A 22,982-nucleotide genomic window follows, 5' to 3' on the forward strand; every position below is an offset into this window, starting at 1 on the left:
ATACATGAATGTTTTCTTTCTACTGAACTAATTTTTGCATACACTAGGAGTCACAATTTACAAGAGCTGATATATCCTACTTCAGATGAAGCAATCCCTAATGTAGCCTCAGTTAAAGTTGGGAATGGGAAGATGAGTCATTTTAAATACAATCACACATCGGTTTGCAAGTGTTTTGCAAGACAAGCAATTTATAGCAAACAGAGCGCTGTCTTGCAAAACGAGCTAAATTTACTTGCAGCCAGTGGCGTACCTAGCATATGTGACATCTGAGGCCCATCATTTTTTGGCACCCCCCCCATCTGTACGAAAAACATGATTTTTAGTAACAAGCCACACTTCACACATGAGTACCTAGGAAAAGGCAGCACCTTACATACTGCAGTGAGCAGTACAACATCAATATACCTATTGTAAAACTAAACAAGCCAGAACTAGTACAGATCAATCCTACACCATCAATCCTAACAGAAAACTATGTCTTTCGAACACACAGAAAACACCTTCGCCTAGTATGGAATATGTCATCACAAACTAACCCCTCCCCCTTTTACAAAACTGTAATGTGGATTTTAGCCACGGTGGTAACAGCTCTGATGCTCATAGAATTCTGAGCATCAGAGCTGCTACCACCATGGCTGGCGCTAAAACACGCTCCACAGTTTTATAAAAGGGGGGATAAAATAGAAATACATAGACAAAGGTTAAATTGAACCAGCAAGAAGCTGGACTCTGCATACATTGCAACACCACAGAAACAGTGACACATGTCTCCTAAAGCAGCGGTTCCCAACCCTGTCCTGGAGGACCACCAGGCCAATCGGGTTTTCAGGCTAGCCCTAGTGAATATGCATGAGACAGATTTGCATAGAATAGAAGTGAGAGGCATGCAAATCTGCTCCATGCATATTCATTAGGGCTAGCCTGAAAACCTGATTGGCCTGGTGGTCCTCCAGGACAGGGTTGGGAACCACTGTCCTAAAGTAATAAATAAATAGAAAATTTTTGTTCTACCTTTGTCTTCTCTGGTTTCTGCTTTCCTCATCTTCTTGTTACTCTCTTCCTTCCATCCACTGTCTGCCATCTCTCTGTCCCTATATGGCATTTTCTCTCCTTCTATGCACCTTCAAGAAACTGTATGCCTCCCCCTTCCATCTCTCCTTTCACCACCATTGGTCTGGCATCTCTCTCCTCTCCTTCCCTCTCCTTCCCTCCCCAACACCTCTCTTCCACAATCCCTTTCTTCCCTCATTTTCCTTTTCAATTTATTTTCTGCATCCATCTAGATTACGTTCTTACTACCCTCTCATCAATTTCCTTTTTTACTGTCTACCTACAGCTAGCCACCTCTTTCCCTCACCCCCTCCAGTATTTCCCTAACTCATTCCTTTTCCCCCTATCATGTGCCCTCCTTTTATTTATCCCCTCCTTCCATCATATACCCTCTTTCTCTACCCCTTCCATCTAGTACCTTCTCCTCTCTCTGTCCACTTCCATCATCTGCTCCCCTTTTCCTCTCCTCCCATTTCCTTCCTGCATTTGCTCCCTTATCTCTCCCATCTGCACTTCCATCCAGCATAGGCTCCCCCTCTACCCGCCACACTACCATCCAATGTCTGCCCTTTCTCTCTTCATCCACCCCTCTTCAATCAGCATCTGCCCCCTTTCTTTCCCTCCAATCCAATTCCATCCAGTATCCTTCCCCCTTATGTCTCTCTCCCCTTTCCCTGTACATCAATTCCATCAGCACCACCCTTCCATACCATCCTGCCCCCTTTATCTAGGGAGATAAAGGGGACAACTCTTTCATTCCAGCAGTCCTGCTCCTTTCTCGCGATGACAGTAGCTGCCGGCTGCAGGTTCACCCCACTCCGACATACTAGCTCTGGAGCAGAGTTGGCAGCCACATGCTGGAAGGTCCCGCGATAACTCCAGGCTTTGCTCCGGAAGAAGTAAGTTGCGTCGGGGGGGGGGGGGGGACGGGATGACCCGGCAGACGCAGAGAGTTGCGGCAAGGAACCGCAATGACTGCATCTGCCGGGTCCACCCCCTCCGACATAACATACTTCTTCTGGAGCAAAGCCGGCAGACGAGTCATCGGGGGACCTTCCTGCAGCTCAGCGCAGCTGCTGACTCTGCTCTAGAGCAGTGTTTTTCAACCTTTTTACACCCATGGACTGGCAGAAATAAAAGAATTATTTTGTGGACCGGCAAACTACTAAGAATGAAATTTAAAAAAAACACATTTCCGTCCCGTCTCCGCAAGCTCAGTCCCCGCAAACCATCTGATCCTATCTGCACAAGTCTCAGTTATGATTTTATATTAAACATATTTTATTAAAGTATAAAAAGAAACAATATTCTGTACAATTGTCATTTTATAAATATAAATATACAGAGCAAGGACCAACAAACCCCTGTCTCCCATCCCCTTCACATATATCCCCTCTACTATCAAGAAAATTGAACAAGCCAAATTATTATAGAATGCTACACAGAAATATCATGCTAACAGAATACTGCAGTCACACATGACAGAAAATAGGGGAGTGCAACTAGGGCAACTGCCCCCTGGTCTGAGAGAGCCCTAAGCCAGCTGGAAGCTAAAGAAGCACTGCCAGGGCTTTGCAGTCCCCAGTTATGTCTCTAGCAGGATATATATTTCAAATTTGATATATTCTAATGACAAAATAGAAATAAAATGATTTTTTTCTACCTTTTGTTGTCTCTGGTTTCTGCTTTTATCTTCTTTTCCTTCCAGCATCTGCCCTGTCTCTTCAATCCAGCATCTGCCCATTCCATCCACTGTCTGCCCCTTTCAGAAACTGTCTGTCTCCCCCTGCCATCTCTCCTTTAGACCCCCACTTTGGTCTGGCATCCGTCATCTTCCCTCTGTTCCCTCATGTTCTGGCATTTTTCTCCTTTCATCCCTCTTTCCCTCCCCCTGTGGTTTTTAGCATCTCTCTCTTCTCATTTCTTCCACTAAAATCTGATATCTCTGTCTCCTTCCCCGTTCTCTGGCATCTCTCTCTCCTCTCTCTCTCTTCCTTTTCCTTCTCTGGTCTTCCTTCTTTATTTTCTGCCTCCGTCTAAATTAAATTCTTTCTTACTATGCAGTCCTCAGTTTCCCTGTTTTCCCTGTGTCTAACCACAGCATGCCACCCCTTTCCTTTACCCTTCCACTTTCTCACTAACTCTATCTTGTTCCCCCATCCAGCATATGTCCTTTTTCTTTATCCCTCCTTCCATCCAGTGTGTTCTCTTTCTCCACTTCCATTCAGCATTTGCTCTCCCTTCTCCCCACTTCCATCATCTGCCCTCTTCTCGCTCCCCACTTCCATCATCTGCCCCTTCTCTCTCTTTCCCCCCACTTCCATCATCTGCCCTCTTCTCTCTCCCCACTTCCATCATCTGCCCTTTCTTCCTCCCCTTTCTCTGCACTTCCATCATCTGCCCCTTCTCTCTCTTTCCCCCACTTCCATCATCTGCCCTCTTCTCTCTCCCCATTTCCATCATCTGCCCTCTTCTTTCCTCCCCTTCTCCCACTTCCATCATCTGCCCCCTTTTCTCAATCTCTCCATCCACCACAGTCCCATCTTTCTCCCTTCCTCACCTTTCCGATTTTGGCAACAAGATCTGCAACCCCCCCCCCTCCGCGATGACACTTAATATCAGCAACGGGCCTCCTTGTACCCCTCGGCATCAACAGAACTTCAGATTTGCAATGCGGTGCTCAATCAAAAGCGGAAACAGGAAGTTGGATCAGAGGGAAGCTTTTGACGTGAGCACTAGAGAATGACATGGGGAAAAAGATCTGTCCCCATCACTGCACCATCCCCTTCATCGCCCCGTCACTGCCATTCCCTTCACCGGCCCGTCACCGCCATCCCATTCACTGCCTCATCACCGTTCCCGCAGCATCCATACAAGCCTCAGTACTGCAATATTTAGCTTATTCCTTCCTTATAAATCAAAGTTATGGCTGCTGAACTGGAGAAAGAGATGTTCAGCTGGCAGGGCTTTGTTTATAAATTTTTATCAACACAACTAATATACTACTTTATCCTAAAGGGAAAAAAAAAAAGAAATATAATTGTTTTCTACCTTTGTTTTCTGGTTTCTGCTTTCCTCATCTTCTCATTCAATTCCTTCCATCCATTGTCTCTCTTCTCTCTGTGTCTTCCATTTGCTCTGTTACTGTGCCTCTCCCTTTCTCCCCCCCCCTTCCAAATAGGTCTGGCACCCATCTTCTTCCCTCTGCCCCCCCCAATAGTCTGGCATCTCTGTCTTCTTCCCTGCCAGTATCTTCTCCCCACTCTCTCTTCCCCATTTCCCTTCAGCATCTTCTCCCCACTCTCTCTTCCCCATTTCCCTTCAGCGTCTTCTCCCCACTCTCTCTTCCCCATTTCCCTTCAGCATCTTCTCCCCACTCTCTCTTCCCCATGTCCTTTCAGCGTCCTTCTCCCCACTCTGTCTTCCCCATGTGCTTTCAGTGTCCTTCTCCCCCTCTTTCCCCATGTCCTTTCAACGTCCTTCTCCCCCCTCTGTCTTCCCCATGTGCTTTCAGCATCCTTATCCCCCTCTGTTTAACCCATTTCTCTTCAGTGTCTTCTCTCCACCCCACCTTTCCTCCCTTTCTCCCTCCCTGCCCCTTACCTTCGTGGTGCTTTTGCCCCCCTCCCCCCCCCCCCCGACAACAGGCTCGGTCCGACAAACCTCCCTGCCCTGTGGCCGGCGATGTCTAAATCGTCTTCTTACAGCAACTGGAGCGTTGTAGTTGCATATGGTTGCTGTAAAGGTCATCTCTGATGCAACTTCTGGTTGCATCACAGATGACCTTTACGGCAGCCACACACAGCTTCAATGCTCCAGCTGCTGTAAGAAGGTAATTTAGACTCGCGGCCACGAAGGTAAGGGGCAGGGAGGAAGAAAGGGAGCTGTTTCAAGACCATTCACCGCTGAATTTTCCGGACCTGGCCGGTTGTACACCCTCCCTAAGGCTGCACCTGGGGTGGACTTCCCCCCCCCCTTGGTACTGTAGCAAGATTTATGGTACACTAATCAGTTACATAAACAAGTTACGTGTCTGTTAGTTTTGTCTAGGGAAAACCATAAACTCTGCCAGGTTCAGCTTTCTTGCCTATTTACATGACACAAGACCCAGGCTAATGAGAAATACTTTTATTATGAAAATAGAAAAATATAATTCACAAGCCAGCTGCAATATCTAAATATTGTTCACAAAATATCTGATTTACATATATGAAACTTAGTACATAATTATCACAATACACTTGTTAGATAACTAAATAAAACTAATTCTTACACACACTAAACAATTCCTTATAATAATAATAATCCCTGATTAGCAGCAAATGATTACAGTTATCACCAAGGTAGCTTTACAAACCTTATCCTATATCACAATCGGATGCACTTATCTAACCCCAGCTGATAAGATAATAAGTTCCTTATTCTCACCATCTGATTAGGCCTCCGCCGAAACTTAGGTGAAATGGAAAACGTTCTTTTCAGCTTAGTAGACGTAGAAAATCCTTTGGTTACAAGAACGAGTGTTCGTCAGCCACTGGTACAGCTATAATTTATTAGCAGCCAAGTTTCCTTGAAGTGATAGAATTCAGAGCTGTTTAAGGTTCGATTCACTCTCTCTCAGGCAGAGAGTCACACGAGGTAACTGTTCCGGTCTTAATTATTAAGAAATAGATGCGTGGAGAATACCTGTGGTAAGATGTGAGTTCCCTCGCATCCCGACACAGACTAATTATTATTAGCACCTTTTCACTCGGACCTCGTCAGATGACTTCATCGGACCAATCCAGAAACAGAACTTAGATGAATAGCCTTTCTGTGTAAGGTCTCATACAGGCTGGGAGACACCGGCGCCGTTAGACAGATAAGAACAGGATAGGAGTATAACTCCCCCAAGAATCACACAGTCTAATTATGAAGACATAGATGAATGTCCTTGACTAGAATACCATTCTGAAACATAGAAACATAGAAGATGACGGCAGAAAAAGGCTACAGCCCATCAAGTCTGCTCACTCTGCTTACCCACCCCCTGTCTATGCCCTAATGACCCAATTTTCTTATCTTGACCCTCGTAGGGATCCAACATGGGTATCCCATTTATTCTTAAAGTCTGGCACGCTGTCTGCCTTGATCACCTGCACTGGAAGCTTGTTCCAATGATCAACCACTCTCTCTGTGAAGAAATACTTTCTGGTGTCGCCATGAAATTTTTCGCCCCTGAGTTTGAGCAGGTGCCCTCTTGTGGCCGAGGGTCCCTTGAGAAAGAAAATATAATCTTCCACTTCGACACATCCCGTGAGGTACTTAAATGTTTCGATCATGTCTCCCCTCTTCCTACGTTCCTCGAGAGTGTAGAGCTTCAATTTGTTCAGTCTCTCTTCATACGAAAGACCCTTGAGCCCCGAGATCATCATGGTGGCCGTCCGCTGAACCGATTCAATTCTGAGCACATCTTTACTGCAATGTGGCCTCCAGAATTGCACACAGTACTCCAGATGAGGTCTTACCATGGCCCTGTACAACGGCATTATGACTTCAGGCTTTCGGCTGACGAAACTTCTATTGATACAACCCAATATCTGCCTTGCCTTAGATGAAGCCTTCTCCACTTGATTGGCAGTTTTCATGTCTGCACTGATGATTACCCCTAAATCTCGTTCTGCTGAAGTTCTAGTTAAAGTTTCTCCATTCAAGAAGTACGTCCTGCATGGATTTCCGCTTCCGAGGTGCATGACCTTACATTTCTTAGCATTGAAGCCTAGCTGCAAGGTTGAGGACCAACTTTCCAATGTAAGCAGATCCTGCGCCATATAATTCTGTAAACTGCATTCACTTACTATATTACATAGTTTGGCGTCATCAGCGAATAGTGTTATTTTACCTTGAAGCCCTTGAGTCAGATCCCCTATGAATATGTTGAAAAGTAGTGGACCCAGGACCGAGCCCTGCGGCACTCCACTGGTCACCTCCGATGTTTTAGAGAGGGTACCATTAACCACCACCCTCTGAAGTCTGCCACTCAGCCAATCATTGACCCATGCAGTTAGTGTCTCTCCTAACCCCATCGATTCCATCTTGCTTAGCAGCCTGTGGTGTGGGACACTGTCAAAAGCTTTACTGAAGTCCAGGTACACGACGTCCAAAGACTCTCCCAAGTCCAACTTTCTTGTTACCCAGTCAAAGAAGCTGATGAGATTGGATTGGCAGGACCTACCCTTGGTGAATCCATGCTGACTGGGATCCCGAAGATTCCCTTCATTCAAGATTGTGTCCAATTTGCTTTTAATTAGTGTTTCCATGAGTTTGCACACTATTGATGTGAGACTCACCGGTCTATAATTTGCAGCCTCTGCCATGCAACCCTTTTTATGCAGAGGAACGACATTAGCTAATTTCCAGTCCAGGGGAACTTTCCCCTTACTTAGGGAGAGATTGAATAACTCAGCCAACGGTTTCGCCAGGACATCGCTCAATTCTCTGAGCACTCTTGGGTGCAAATTGTCTGGTCCCATGGCTTTGTTCACCTTGAGTCTTGCCAGTTCACTGTAAACTTCACCTGGTGTGAACTCAAAATTCTGAAATGGGTCTTCTGTGCAGGGCAGGGCCTCAGAACCTGACAGCGCAAACAGGCCCAACACTATGGAGCAAGACCTGCTTGTATTGGAAAAATGGTCCAGTACTTGGCAACTAAACTTTAATGCCAAAAAATGTAAAGTAATGCACCTTGGGAGCGGAAATTTATGCAAAACATACACCTTGAACGGTGAAAACTTAACAAGAACTACTGCAGAAAGGGACTTGGGAGATCTCATCCGGGAAGATATGAAAGCTGCTAATCAGGTGGAGAAAGCTTCAGCAAAGGCCAGATAAATTCTGGGTTGCATCAGAAGGAGCTTTATCAGCCGAAGGCCGGAAGTCATACTATCGTTGTACAGATCCATGGTGAGACCTCACCTGGAGTACTGTGTCCAATTTTGGAGGCCACATTATCAAAAGGATGTGAAGAGAATGGAGTCGATACAGAGAATGGCCACTAGGATGGTCTCAGGACTTAAAGACACCCCATATGAAGAACGCCTGATCAGACTGCGCTTATATTCTCTCGAGGAGCGCAGAGAAAGGGGGACATGATAGAAACATTTAAATACATCATGGGTCACATCAAAGTGGAGAAGGAAATCTTTTTTTTAAAGGGTCCCACGGCAAAAAGAGGGCATCCACTAAAACTTAAGGGAGGAAGATTTCATGGTGACACCAGGAAATAATTCTTCACCGAACGGGTGATTGATCGATAGAATGATCTTCCCCGCCAGGTGGTCGAGGCCAGTAGCGTGCTCAACTTCAAGAGTCGATGGGACAAACAGGTGGGAGTACTACAGAGCTATGCTCAAATGATAGATACTCCAGGGAAGAAGGGTTCTTGAGTAGGCAGACTAGTTGGGAGGGAGGTTTCTTGAGTGTGCAGACTTGTTGGACCGTCGGCCCTTTTCTGCCATCATATTCTATGTTTCTATCCTAGGAATAAACAGTAGATTTCCCCAAGCCATCTCAATAATGGCATATTGACTTCTCCTTTAGGAAGTTATCCAAACAATTTTTAAACCCCACTAAGCTAACTGATTTCACCACATTCTCCGGCAATGAATTCCAGAGTTGTGTGAAGAAATATTTTCTCTGATTTGTTTTAAATCTACTACTTCATCGCAAGTCCCCTGGTCCTAGTATTTTTGGAAAGAGTGAACAAGCGATTCACAAGTACCCTTTCCACTCCACTCATTTATAGACCTCTATCATATCACCCCTGAGCCGTCTCTTCTCCAAGCTGAAGAGTCCTAGCCACTTTAGCCTCTCCTCATTGGAAAGTCATCCCATTCCTTTTATCATTTTTGTTGCCTTCTGTACCTTTTCTAATTCCATTATATCTTTTTTGAGATACGGCGCCCAGAACTGCACACAGTATTCAAATTGCAGCCACACCATAGAGTGATACAAGGGCATTATAACATTTTCATCTTTTGTTTTCCATTCCTTTCCTGATAATTTCTAATATTCTATTTGCTTTCTTAGCCACCACTGTACATTAAGCTGAGGGTTTCAACATATCCTCAACAATGACACTTAGATCCTTTTCCTGGGCAGTGACTCCTATTACAGAACCTAGCATCACGTAGCTATAGTTTGGGTTCCTCTTTCCCACAAGTGAGTGAGAGAAGCTGACGATCTGGATGCTGGCAGCGGATAACTTTTTTTTTTTTTTTCTCCTCTGATCGAGTTTATGGTAAAAGGGATAAAAGTGTTTAAGCAACCATTAGGGAAATTCAGTGTTTTCCTGGGATTAAGAGCTTTTAAATGTTGCAATTATGGTATTATATATAGGAGTATAGTGACTGTTCTAAACGAGCGAGGTCTTGCAATTCAATTGTCTTCTGACCTCTCAGCCGCCGCTATGCGGCGGCACGCTCTGGACTCCGCCCCCTTTAACCCCGTTGTGTTCTGACCTCTCAGCCGCCGCCTAGCGGCGGCACGCTCTACACTCCGCCCCCTTTAACCCCGGTACATGGCACTTATATTCCAGCCTTCTGCGGCGCACGACAGCACCTTACGATTTTTGCACGTTGCACTTTGATTGAACTGAAGGGTTTAAAGAATTTAAAGTATAGTTTTATTGCTCGTTTAGATACTGTGTATTTTACTTTGCTTTTAATTGTCTTCTACAGTTGTCTTCTGACCTCTCAGCCGCCGCATAGTGGCGGCATGCTCTGTACTCCGCCCCCTTTAACCCCGGTACATGGCACTTATATTCCAGCCTTCTGCGGCGCACTATATTTAACTTTAAAGTTATTAAAGCCTGCATCAAGTACTTCAATTTAAAATTTAACAAGAATTTAACAACGCTGTTCAAAGAGGTTTTTTACAAGCCAATGAGGTGCTTACCTCTCTAGTCTTTCTGCAAGATTCCATCTGTCTGATGATGGGGTTCTAAGGCTTTTTCCTCCTTGTCTTAGCATTTGCAACTGGAACCCCACTATTTACCCTTCTCCATTGAGAATATTGACCATTTAAACCTACTCTTGTACCTAATCCCCAGGGGGAGGGGAGAGGGGGAAACTTTAAAATAGCACTCCTTCAAAAAAAACAAATTTGAATCTTTTGCCTTATTTCTTTAGAAGGTCTTAACACTGCAATTGAATGGAATGCCTTTTTAAAAATGGAATGTTGTTTATGGAATATCATAATCCAAAAATTAGTGAGCAATTATAGTAGGTTATCTTGAATTCGTTCCTGCTATAATTTAATCGAATCTTTGTGCATCATGCAGATCTAAACAGGCTCTAGGCGACTTGAGGAAGGAAGGGAAGTAGGGTAGGGAGGGAGGATGGTGTGGTAGAACCTAGGTGACTTAAGTAAATGATCTTAAAAGAATTAGTTGTTGAAGAGTGAGATTTTCAGTTTTTCCGGACTAGGGCATGGTTGGCTTCAGTTCTTATAGTCTTTGTGAGATCATTCCAGATTTTGACTCCAAGGAAGGCGAACATGGATTAAAAGATTCTTCTATACTTGAGATTTTTTGTTGAGGGGAGGTTCAATTGAATCCTGTTGAGAATTCTGTGTGAGGTGGACCATGCATCAGTTAGGAGTTTGATGAGTGGGGCGGCAGAGTTGCCGTAGATAATGTGATGCATGATATTGGCTGTTTTGAATTTTATACGATCTGTGATGGGTAGCCAGTGGAGTTGTTTGAGGTAGGTTGAGATGGAGTTAAATTTTTTTCAGACCGAAGATGAGTCAGAGTGTGTCTTTAATATTACATTTTACTCAAATAGTCTCAAAGGCTCAACAAGCAAAGAAGACAGCCTTGAAAGACCCAAACACTATGGGGCTCATAATCGAAAGAAAAATGCATCTAAAGACCTGCCCAAGTTAGTACTGGGATGACCTAAAAGACAGGGCCAGTGAGGTACATGCTCCAATGCTCATAGGAGTTCTATGAACATTGAAGCATTTACCTCTCCGGCTCACGCTAAAAACCTCTAGCGTAGCTTGATAAAAGGGCCCTAAAAAAAATATGATTACTCAACAAGGTTCTATTGCATACAGATTTTGGGGGGAAGGGGTTAAAATTACTTTGTTTCCCTTCTGTTCTTTGTTTTATATCTTTCAAAAATGTCCACCCTCCCATTTTACTGTATTGATTATTTGCCCATTTTTCTTCCAGACATCTTTGCTTCTCTGACTTTACCACCTTCTCTTATTTTTTTTCAGGTATTGTTGCCTGTCTTCCTTTTTTAACAATCTTTCTTCTTTTTTTTGTATAAATCTTTATTGAATTTTCAAAGCTGCTAAAAAATGCAATACAATATACATCTCTATAATAAAACCCTAAGCCGCGCATGCGCACTTCCACTTGCGTGTTCCGTATGTCCGTGGCATGTGCGACTAAAACTGCCCCACACTCGCGGCCCTGTGGGGCAGTGGCAACAACCGAGTGGTGGAGAGCAGCCTTACTCCGCCTGTTGACCCTCCACAAACCTCCCGGCTCCAGCGGCGTAGGCAGCACTATAAACACGCTGCTTCACGCCCTTCTACTGCCAATTTCCTCTGCACATGACAATTAAGAAAAAAGTTTAGGACTCTATCTTAAAAATAATTTAGAACCATATTTTTGAATCAATTGGATCAATTATCTTACCTTCACAGTGCGGCACATAATTATTCCATCCAATTGCTGTGCATTCCCGATAGTTCAATCTGCTGACCATATGATAGCTAATAAAATAAAAAACAGGAATTTAAAAAAAGCATCCATTCTGGTAAGACAATAATCACCTATTACAAGTTTTAATGAGTGGAACAATTTCATGAACTGACTAGATTGAACTACTGATGCATGAGTTATTTGTAATAAGGTATTTAGGTAATGGGGTAAAACAAAATATAAATATTAATCTGGTTCTATTACGATATATGTTTTGGCCCCATTTAACAAATTAGTACTTATAACTGAATATGATGTACATGGAATAAGTAAAGAACTAATTTCAATCATCTAACCCAGTCAAGAATTTTAAAACATCACTATCAATTTATTGGTTTAAATTTTCTATACTTTTCTCCCAGGGAAGTTCAGAATGGTTTACTTGAATTTATTCAGGTACTCAAGCATTTTTTCCTGTCTGTACTGATAACTTGCTTATAGAAATTGGTATTAATGTTTTTCTATCACAATATTTTTCCTCTATGTGGGGCTATTTTTATAACAGGCTTCCTAGGTGAAAACTCCTAAAAGACATTAGACCAACATTCAAAGCAATTTAATTGGGCAGGAGCAGCACCTGCCCAGTCAAATCGCTTATGACAATCTAAGTCAGTGTTCTTCAATGCAAGACCCAGAGGATAATGGCATTCACTGGAGATCTCTGTGAAAGCCCTCATCATCATTCTGGCTTTTTTAATTGTTACTCTTTGCCTCTCTACCCAAGCTCAGAACAGAAATGGGAAAAGTGGATAGAAGAAAAAACCACAAGCTTGAAGGGCAAAGCATTTCTCAGTTGGTGAAAGAATGCATTTGGAAATGCTCGCCTTCTTTGAGGATACCCTCAATAGAAATTTGAAGACAACTTGATAGAGCAAATGTCTTTGGCATTGGTCAGAATTGTCATGGCCTTGCATAGGAATATATCTGGTAGCTCTCCTTCAGCTTACTTATATCCAAAATTGCCCTAACTTAAAAATGTACACCCGGGGATATTTTTTTTTTTTTTTTAATGCTGAAGACATATTTGTATGTGTCAGCTTTTATGTGAAGCTGGGGAGTTCAATGCATTAGGTTTTGGAAGAGTTGCTTGCTTGATATATGTTTTATATTTTGTATGTTGATTGTAGAACGCTTTGGTTTAAAGCGGTATATAAGTTTTTAAATAAATTAATGAGTGAAGATTGCTGACCTAAGTAGTCATATTCAGTGGCACTTATCCAAGACACTGCTGCTAAATTTCACCATAGACTGCCCCTTTATTGTCTAGTTAGTGCCTGGGTAGTTCGTGGGAACTGCTTAGATGGAGCTGGGAACTAATCAGCTAGTAGTCATATTCAGACTGCTTAGTGAGGTAAGTGATTAAAATTAGGATAGCAAAAGACAAAAAGGCTTTCCTAACTTGAGCTGCAAAGCTAACCGGACACTAATCTGTATACAAGCTTTATAATGAAACTACAGATAGAAAATTCTCTTCTTATCTTGATCAAATACAAATGCCAACATTGCTCTTTCAGATTCTTCTTCTAAAAGTACTGACATATCTATGGAATCACTTGGAATTAGCTCTTTTGATATCTTGAGCATTTCAGCAAGATTTTTCTGCACAGTATCAATAGAAGCCTCCAGGAGAATTCATGGGAAGTTTGCTAATTTTAAATTGAGGCATCTCTGATTATTCGCCAGTGTCTCCAGTTTACAGTGAATAACCCGATCTCTCTTGCTTAACAGTTGCAGTTACTAAGGCCAGCCTCTCAGATGATTGTTCCAAAATTCCCATTCCCTTTACCAGGATCCCCAACACATTCTCTTGTGACGGCACCTGTTCCTCTAACCTCACAGACAGCTTCCCAGTATCTTAAACACTGTGTCACAAAAACTTCTAGTCAAACCAAAGTCACTCATATGGCATCTAGAGTCACATCAGGAGGTATCCCCAAAAACGATCTCACGGATCGGCTGTGCTAAAGTCTACATACCACTTCTAGCTCTCTCCCTCAATCCAACTGTCTAGCCACCCAATCAAAAAATATTAATCAGATTTTTCTGACAAGACTATAGCCTACCAGTCAACAGAGCTGGCATCAATACGGTAGAAGAAATAGCAAAGGATATAATTAATAGTCATATACCAGAGCAAAACACAAAGGCTCAAAGGGATGGTTCCAGACCTTGCCTTTTTGTTTTGCTGATCACTCCAGAAGACTGAAAAAAATAAAAATAAAAAAAGTAAGGAGAGAAAATTCCTCGCCCTGGAATGTAATCTGTCTAACATATCAATACAAATAGATAGCAGTGGAAAAAAGGAAACCACTGTTTAAACATGGTAAAGTTAGATTACCATTGGACAATCAAGGTTAACAGTTAATTGGTAATGTCAGTCTCCCACAGCATATTTATATTATACTGCTGTATCGTATGCATTTGTGCAGTTTGCAAACTGAATATTTAAATCTGATCTAAAAATATAAAGTAACTATGTCCAAAAAGGCTGGGAATTCAGGAATTAATTTGTTGGGGGGAGGAGAGTAATTTGCAGGTGACATTTTTAAAATGTTTCTTTTTTTTGTTTGTTTGTTTGTTTGTTTCCATTTTATATATCAAACAATAGAAAATAAAGGTGCCCTTTTACTATGCTGTACTAAAAAGTGGCCTGTGCTATTATTAGCATATGGGTTTTCCATGCACAGAGGTTACTTTTAGCACAGTTGTAAAATGGCCACATTTTCCATTTTCTGAATTTACTTAATTAGCAAGTTGCCATTAGCACGTCAGTAGAGTTGCCAGATGTCTGAATTTCCCCAGACATGTCCTCCTTTTGAGGACATGTCCAGGGGTCCAGATGGCTTTTCAAAACATGGCACTTTGTCCGGGTTTTCAAAAGAAATCATGTTGGGAGGGTACATCCTCACATGCACGGATGCAACACAGTGATGTCACATGCATATGTGCATGCATGTATTGTCATCGTGTCGCATTCAAGCATGCATGGATGCCTTCCTGCCCAATGAACAAGCAGCCGGGGGGGGGGGGGGGCTAGGGGTGGAGCTGAGGGCAGAGCTGGGGTGTAAACTGGATAGAACTGGGTGGGCTTGGAGGCGGGTCTAGGGGGTCTGAGCCCCTACCACCATCTATTTACTAGGAACACACACATCTTACATAGTGCATACTTTGCATGTGCATACCTTATAAAATCCTATATAATATTCTTTAGGCACTCGTAGTTACACCAGCTCTCTGGCTAGTGTGAGTGGTCATGCCTTACTACTGCTCACACATTTCTTATTATGCTAGTATTTTATAATGCAAAGTAGGTGCCTATTTTCATTACTAAGTGCCTGATTATAAACTAGTTCCTGATTATCCTGCACACATCTCTGTACATGCCTATGGACTGTGTATTGCTGTTACAGAATGAGTGAAAAAGAATTACCCATCATCGCACTGATATTCCACACGAGCACCAAACACAAATTCTGATCCACGAGTTAGATCAAAGGAGCCATAAGGGAGATCTCCAGGATGACCACAGGGTTTGTCTGTATAAGTACGAGAAAATGAGGAAATAATGTAACCTGTGCAGTAATGACAAAGGAACAAACAGCATAAGGGTTATTGTTATCACTTCAGAGTAGAAAGTTGCGCAGGGACAGAAATCCCGCCCGTCCCCACCCATCCTTACCAGTATCCCACCTATCCCCACCAGTATCCCGCCTGTCCCTGTCCGTCCCGAGAATCTCCTCTGTCCCCGCCCATCCCTGCGAGGAGTCTCCATCCACGCCTGTCCCTATAAGGAATCTCCTCTGTCCCCATCCGTCCCTGCGAAGAATCTCCTCTGTTCCCGCCCATCCCCCCATAAAAGTTACCTATCCCCATAAAAAGCAGCAATTCCTTCTGACAGTTGTGATTTTAGTTTAATTGAGCGTCACAGAAAGCTAAAAACAAAGTCAGACATCTGCCAGAACACACAGACAGACCTTCACAATGGACCACAAATTACAAATAGAAATATGAATATCACAACTGAACTGGAATCCCCCAAACAAACTCAGCAAGTGCTTCATTTTGTACTAAACACAATTGATGGCATAACCATGAGAGAGGGCTGGGCCTCCCACTTTGAGCTTAGCCTCCCTCAAAATGAACATCTCCCTTGCTGTAGCTGGTGGGAATCCCCAAACCTCCAGCTAATGAACAGCTGCTCAGGTCCAGAGCATTTTCCAAGTTCTGCAGCTTGCAATAGTATTTCAGAGCTGCTGCTGCTTCCTCACCCCTTTGGCTTTCATTCATGCATGAAAGCAGTGGCAGCTTGAGTATGCGGCCACTAGCTGCAAAACTTGGAGATTTCTGGTTGTTAGACTGGAGAAGGAGATCTTTAATTGCAGGGCTTGGAGGGAGGTCTCATGCGTTGCCAAGGCTCACTCAACCAATCTGAGAAAGAGAGCTGGAGCCCGATGGCCAATCAGGAGCACCTCTATAAGGAAGTGCTTCTGATTGGCCATCAAGCTCCAGCTCTGTCTCCCCAACTGGTGGATGTACGGCAATCAGCAACTGGATCGACGGAATATTAGGTAGGCCTCAGGAACCCCGGTTCCATCCTCGTAGGTTGTTCCGTGGGCCTGGGGGGTATCTCTGTGAGAGTCCCATAGACCTGGGGTGAACCCCATGGGGTCCCCGTGGGACCCATGGAATTCCCGCAATCCTCGTTCCCATGCAGATCTCTACTTCAGAGTAACTGCAGACCATACCCAATTAACACTGCAACAATAATAATTAAACTGTTGATTGGTATAAATAAGCTGGTAGTTAAGACAATAAATAACAAGTGATGATGTGTCTTTTCTTGGGCTGTACATGATTAATCCAATGGCAATATTAAAAATGAAAATAAACTGGTGAAAAGTGCCTTTATCTGTTATATCACGTACATACCATCTGGTTCATTTTAGTACAAAAATACATAATTTATATTAACTATACTGGATTCACCCCCCAGAGATAAGCCTCACTAAAGTGAACAGCCGTCAACTACTAAGTAATAAAAAGGAACAATAAGCTATTATTTGGTGTACTTTTAAACACTTCAGCACATTTGGATGGGTCTAAGAAGAAGATACTAGAAGCACACAGAAACAATTCCAACTTTTGGTACAATCTCTTATCCTTAGACCAATTGACTACTGCAACATACTATACCTCCCCTGCCCAGCAACCATGATAAAGCAATTACAAACAATACAAAATACAGCCTTAAGACTCATCTACTCATTGAAAAAATATGACCACATCACAGAAGCATACCACGACTCACATTTGCTCCCAACACAAGTAAGAATACACTTCAAATTCTACTGCCTACTTTTCAAAGCTATTAATGGAGAAAGCCCATCCTACTGGAACAATCGACTAACTCAATCCACCTCAACCAGGCACAGAAGAACCCACTCACTATTCACACACCCACCAACCAAAAATGTCAAACGTAGAAAACTATATGACAATCTAATGGCCACCAAGGCAGCAAAACTAGAAAGACAAATCACCAGTCTGCTGTCTTCGACCACAGACTACAAAACCTTCAAAAAAGAAACTAAAACCCTACTTTTCAAAGAATACATAAAACCTATTTAACAAGACCAGTTCCTTCCCAATCTCCACCTACCACACACACCCTCTACCCCTTTCAAATCTAAAATATTTCTAATAACTAACATGTATCACATCAAGTTCCCGTAAATTCTTATGTAATTCCTATGTAAAGTTACAATTCTTGAAACCTCCTGAGAAATCTTATGTAATCCGCCTTGAACCACAAGGTAATGGCGGAATAGAAATCACTAATGTAATGTAACCTTAGGCTTGCCTATACTTTCCATTACCAGGCTAAACACAAGACTTCAATTTACCTCCTTGAGGTAAAAATCTTTCCTGCTGAGAGAAAGAGTACATTTGAATGACCTCCCATTTTCTTTGGGACAGAAATGAATTATTTCTTTGCATTTCCTCCATGACAGACGCTGCCTCTTTTCCACTAAAATTAACAGAGGCTGGAGATCTCTTTTTCATAAAAAACTTCATCACATCTGAGGCAAAAAAATCAATGTAGTCAGAAAAGCAGTTAGGCATCTGGCTGGATGTGACAGCAAGAGCAAAAAATGAAGACCTCCATTTATTAATTCTGTTTTTTAATATGGTGCTATTCAGTTGCCATAACAGCAGCTTATTTACATTTCATAGAAGTGTCTTTTGGTCAGCCTTATGTATTATGCCTTATGGAAACTCTCTATTGTGTTTTAATCTCCTCTAATTTTTCTGTTTTTGCTATATACTATACCCTCCTTTTTCTTATACTTGTGCTCCTTCTGGAAACCAGTTAGTAAAATATTTTAAAAAAGGAGTTTTCCATGCTTACATTTTTTAAAAAGCTGATGAAAGGAACATGATGTGGCCTCAGAAGCAGAACAGTATAAGGGGTGAGGTGTACATGAAAGAAGAGTGATTGTATTTGCTAATCTGAAGACGAGCAAACTCGTAGAAAATGTGATGGCAAAAGCCAGAAAGATGCAAAGGTACATAGGGTGAAGAATATCCAACAGGAAAAAGGTAGTGCCTCTGCATTTGCCTCTGCTAAGACCTCATTTGGAGTAAATTGTACGGTTCTGGAGACAACTCCTTCAAAAGGAGACAAACAAGATAATCTAGATCCAAAGGAGACTACAAGAATGGTCAGAGGTCTTCATCATAAAGCATATAGGAACAGACTTAAAGATTTAACCCCTTCCTTTACTAACCCATAGTGTGGGTTTTAGCGCTGGCAGTGGCAGTAACTGCTCCAACACTCATAAGAATTCTAAGAGCGTCGGAGCAGTTACCACCGCTGCTGGCACTAAAACCTATAATATAGTAAAGGAGGGGATAAGAAAAGAAAGAGGAGATATGCAGGGCAGAATTAATTCTTCGAGGGCCCCCTAGCCCTGCCCCCATTTACCTGTTTTCTTATTTACTTCTTTATCTTCACTTGATTTCTTTTTTCTTTTATTTTAAAACTAGTCTTTAAGCCCGTTACATTAACAGGTGCTAGAAAAGATGTGTCTGTCTGTCTTTCTCTCTCTCATAAGCACATAAGCATTGCCTCTGCCGAGTCAGACCATAGGTCCATCATGCCCAGCAGTCCGCTCCCGCGGCGGCCCCCCAGGTCAATGACCTGTAGTGATCTATTACTCAAGAGCATTTTGTCTTGTATAGTAACCCTCTAATTGTAACCCTAGATTCCCTTACCCTTTAGGAACTCGTCCAATCCCTTTTGAAACCCAAAACTGTACTCTGCTCAACTACCCCCTCTGGATGCGCATTCCAGGTGTCTACCACCCTCTGGGTGAAGAAGAACTTCCTAGCATTTGTTCTGAACCTATCTCCCTTCAATTTTTTTGAGTGTCCTCTAGTTTTTGTTGCCCCAGCCAGTCTGAAGAATCTGTCTCTCTCTACCTTTACTATACCTTTCATGATCTTATAAGTTTCTATCATATCCCCTCTAAGTCTCCGCTTTTCCAGGGAAAAGAGCCCCAACTTCTCCAGCCTCTCAGCATACGAGAGGTTTTCCATGCCCCTTATCATTTTTGTCACTCTTCTCTGGACCCTCACGAGTATCGCCATATCTTTCTTTAGGTACGGCGACCAGTACTGGACGCAGTACTCCAGATGCGGTCGCACCATTGCCCTGTACAGCGGGAGGATAACTTCCTTGGTTCTGGTAGTGATACCTTTTTTGATAATGCCCAACATTCTGTTCGCCTTTTTTGAGGCCACTGCGCATTGTGCTGCCGGTTTCATTGTTTTATCCACCAAAACCCCCAAGTCCTTTTCTAGTTTGCCTTTTCCCAATGTCATCCCCCCATCGTGTGGTTGTACATCAGGTTCCTTTCCCTATAATCATAACTTTACATTTCTCCACATTAAAACTCATCTGCCATTTATCTGCCCACTCACTCAGTTTGTCCAGGTCCCTTTGGAGTTTTTTACATTCCTCTACAGATCTAACCTTACCGGAGAGTTTTGTGTCATCCGCAAATTTTATAACTTCACACTTTGTCCCTGTTTCCAAGTCATTAATAAATATATTGAATAGCAGCAGTCCCAGCACTGACCCTTGTGGGATGCCACTTGTGACCCCTTTCCAGTCAGAATAGTGTCCCTTTACTCCTACCCTCTGTTTCCTGTTTGCCAGCCAGTTTTTGATCCATCTGTGTATGTCCCCTTCCACCCCGTGGTTCCACAGTTTCCTTAGAAGGCGCTCATGAGGTACCTTGTCGAAGGCTTTCTGGAAGTCTAGGTATACTATATCTCTCTCCTTGGCTGCTTTCTGTCTGTCTTTCTTTCTTTCTGTCTCTTTTTCCTCCGCTGTCCACCACCACCCCTTGCCAGCTCCCCCTGTCCAGCAGTAGCCCTTCTCCCTTCCTTTTATGTCCCCCATGTCCAGCAGCACCTCTTCTGTGCTCCCCCTGGCCCTCTTCCCTGCTCCCTGGTCCATCAGCACCTCTTTCATGCTCCCCCTGTCCCTCTTTCCTGTTCCCCCGTCCATCAGCACCTCTTCCCTGCTCCCCCTGTCCCTCTTCCCTGCTCCCCAGTCCATCGACACCTCGTTTGTGCTTCCCCTGTCCCTCTTCCCTGCTCCCCAGTCCATTGGCACCTCTTTTGTGCTTCCCCTGTCCCTCTTCCCTGCTCCCCCGTCCATCAACACCTCTTCCGTGCTCTCCCTGTCCCTCTTCCCTGCTCCCCGGTCCATCAGCACCTCTTCCGTGCTCCCCCTGTCCCTCTTCCCTGCTCCCCAGCCCATCAGCACCCCTTACCCAATTCACCTGATTCCCCTGTCCAGCATGTTCGTTTGCAGCCTGGTGAGGATAGCGGCCAGCTGTAGCGAACTTCACAGGCCGCTATGCACCTCAGTAGCAAATTCCCTCTGACGCGATCGCTGAATGGCCTGCGAAGTTTGCTACAGGCGGCTGCTATCCTCACCAGGCTCCTTTGAAGAGCAGTGTCGGCAGTGGTACTGGGCAGTTTCACAGCAGCGGCGGCCACCGCGGCCGTCAATTGGGTGATGATGTGGCTCTGGTGCCGCTGGGAGAGAGCTTGCCTGCGCTTCCTCCAGCAGTAGCGGTTGGTGAGTGAGGGCGGGAGGAGGGGAGTGGCCATTGTGTTCCCTGCCGCCGGGTTCTAAAATGGAACACGGCCACGGATCACACACCATGGCGGCAGGGAACACGAAACCCTAAGTGCGCATGCGCGCTTAGGGTTTTATTATATAGGATTCAAAATAAACAACAAAGATTACCATACCAGTGCCAGTGTACAGTTTTTCTTCTATGAACCCCCAAACATCTCTGAGCAATCTCCCCTTCCTTCCTTTCCCACCTACTTGCCCAGGACTTACTCTGAACCCTTTCCTCATGGATCCTGTAGACCTCAGCGAGATCCATGAAGTCTACAGGAGTTAAAACAAGGATCCATGAGGTGAGCAGGTTTCATGAGGTCTGCAGGAGTTGAAAAATGAGGATCCTTGCGGACCCCTTGCCACAGCCACTTTCTTTTTGAGGCCATGCGCTTTTAGTTCCATGGGGTCCATGGGATCCTTGTTTCAATTTCTACCCTTGAAGGCTTCTTTTCTGTTTGTGGTTGAGATTGCTGCATAAATAGACTGCTGTCTCACCCTAGATCTGTGATGCACATATCCCAAAGATATTCCAGGCAATACATTTAAAATAAAACTCTTTTTATCCACCTTTGTTGTCTACACATTTTATTTTTCTACCATGTTGGTCAACGCTAATAGAAAACCATGTCTTTCATACACACAGAATACAGAAACACCATACCCCCCCCCTTTTTTTTTACACAAAAGTACAGAAGAGGCTTTTAGCGCTGAATGCTCTGTGCTGTTCTGATGCTCATAGGAACTCTATGACCATCGGAGCAGTGCAGAGCATTCAGTGCACTAGCCGGCACTACAAACATCTTCCACACTTTTGTAAAATGGGTTAAATTAGAAATATGTATACAAAAACTGGACCATAAAGAAGCCAGGCTCTGCATACAATGCAACACCACAGAAACAGTGATGTATGTCCCCTAATATGGTACAAAATATAAAGATAGCAAATGTAAATTTAAAAAAAGAGAAATAAATCAATTTATAAATTAACAAATAAAAATAAAACAATTATGGAAAATAAGATATCATTATATTGGACTAATACATTTTTTAATTAGCTTTCAGAGGTCAAAACCTACTGTTACAGTATCCTGTCCTGATCTGAGGAAGGAGAATTTGGTCTCTGAAAGTTAGTCAAAAATGTATTAAAATTAGTCCAATAAAAGGATCACCTTATTTCCATTTTCTATTTATAAACATTTATCAATACAGCTACAATACTACTTTATCCTAAAGCAAAAAGAAAAAAATATAATATAAATTTTTTAAACTTTGTCATTGGTTTCTGCTTTCCTCATGTTCTTGTCATTCTCTTCCATCCATCCATCCACTGTCTGCCCCTTCCAGAAACTGTCTTCCTCCCCCTTCTATCTCTCCTCTCTCCCCCCCCCCATTGCCCCATTGGTCTGGCATCCATCTTCTTCCCTCTGTTCTGGCATCTCTCTCCTTCCCTCCCCCCTGTGGTATTTAGCATCACTCTCTTCTCATTTCCTCTGGTCAGATCTGATATCTCTGTCTCCCCTTCTTTCCCCTCCATGCATCAACATCTTTCTCTCCTTTCTCTTCCCTTCCCTTTTCTTCCCTGGTCTTCCCTCTCTATTTTCTGCCTCCATCTAAATTAAATCCTTTCTTACTATCCAGTCCTCAGTTTCCCTCTTTTCACAGTGTGTACCCACAGCTTCCCACCTCTTTCCTTCAACCCCTCCAGTATCTCACTAACTCTATCTTCTTCCCCCCATCCAGCATATGACTTTTTTCTTTATCCCCTCCTTCCATCCAGTTTGTATTCTTTCTCTACTTCCATTCAGCATCTTTTACCCCCTTTCTCCCCTCCCAACTGACATCCGTCTGCCCTTGTTTCTCTCTCCGTTCACCCTTTCCATCATCTGCTCCTTTCTCTCTTTCTCACCCTCCACCTCAATTCCATCGACTATCTGGCCCCCTTCTCTCTCTCTCTCTCCCTCCACTCCA

The 22,982-nt window shown here is 43.4% G+C and overlaps 1 protein-coding gene across 2 annotated transcripts in view; it reads right to left on the reverse strand.

The window, feature by feature from the left end:
- Positions 1-22,982, reverse strand: part of CFH (complement factor H) — a 587,670-nt gene that overhangs the window by 429,070 nt on the left and 135,618 nt on the right. For both annotated transcript variants that reach the window (XM_033962168.1, XM_033962167.1), the window contains exons 3-4: positions 15,240-15,345; positions 11,744-11,820 (exon numbers count right to left, since the gene is read on the reverse strand). In XM_033962168.1, the coding sequence (XP_033818059.1) occupies positions 11,744-11,820; positions 15,240-15,345 (183 nt within the window). The remainder of the gene's footprint in view (positions 1-11,743; positions 11,821-15,239; positions 15,346-22,982) is intronic.

This window comes from Geotrypetes seraphini, chromosome 10 (assembly GCF_902459505.1).
Source record: "Geotrypetes seraphini chromosome 10, aGeoSer1.1, whole genome shotgun sequence".
Taxonomy (NCBI): Eukaryota; Metazoa; Chordata; class Amphibia; order Gymnophiona; family Dermophiidae; genus Geotrypetes; species Geotrypetes seraphini.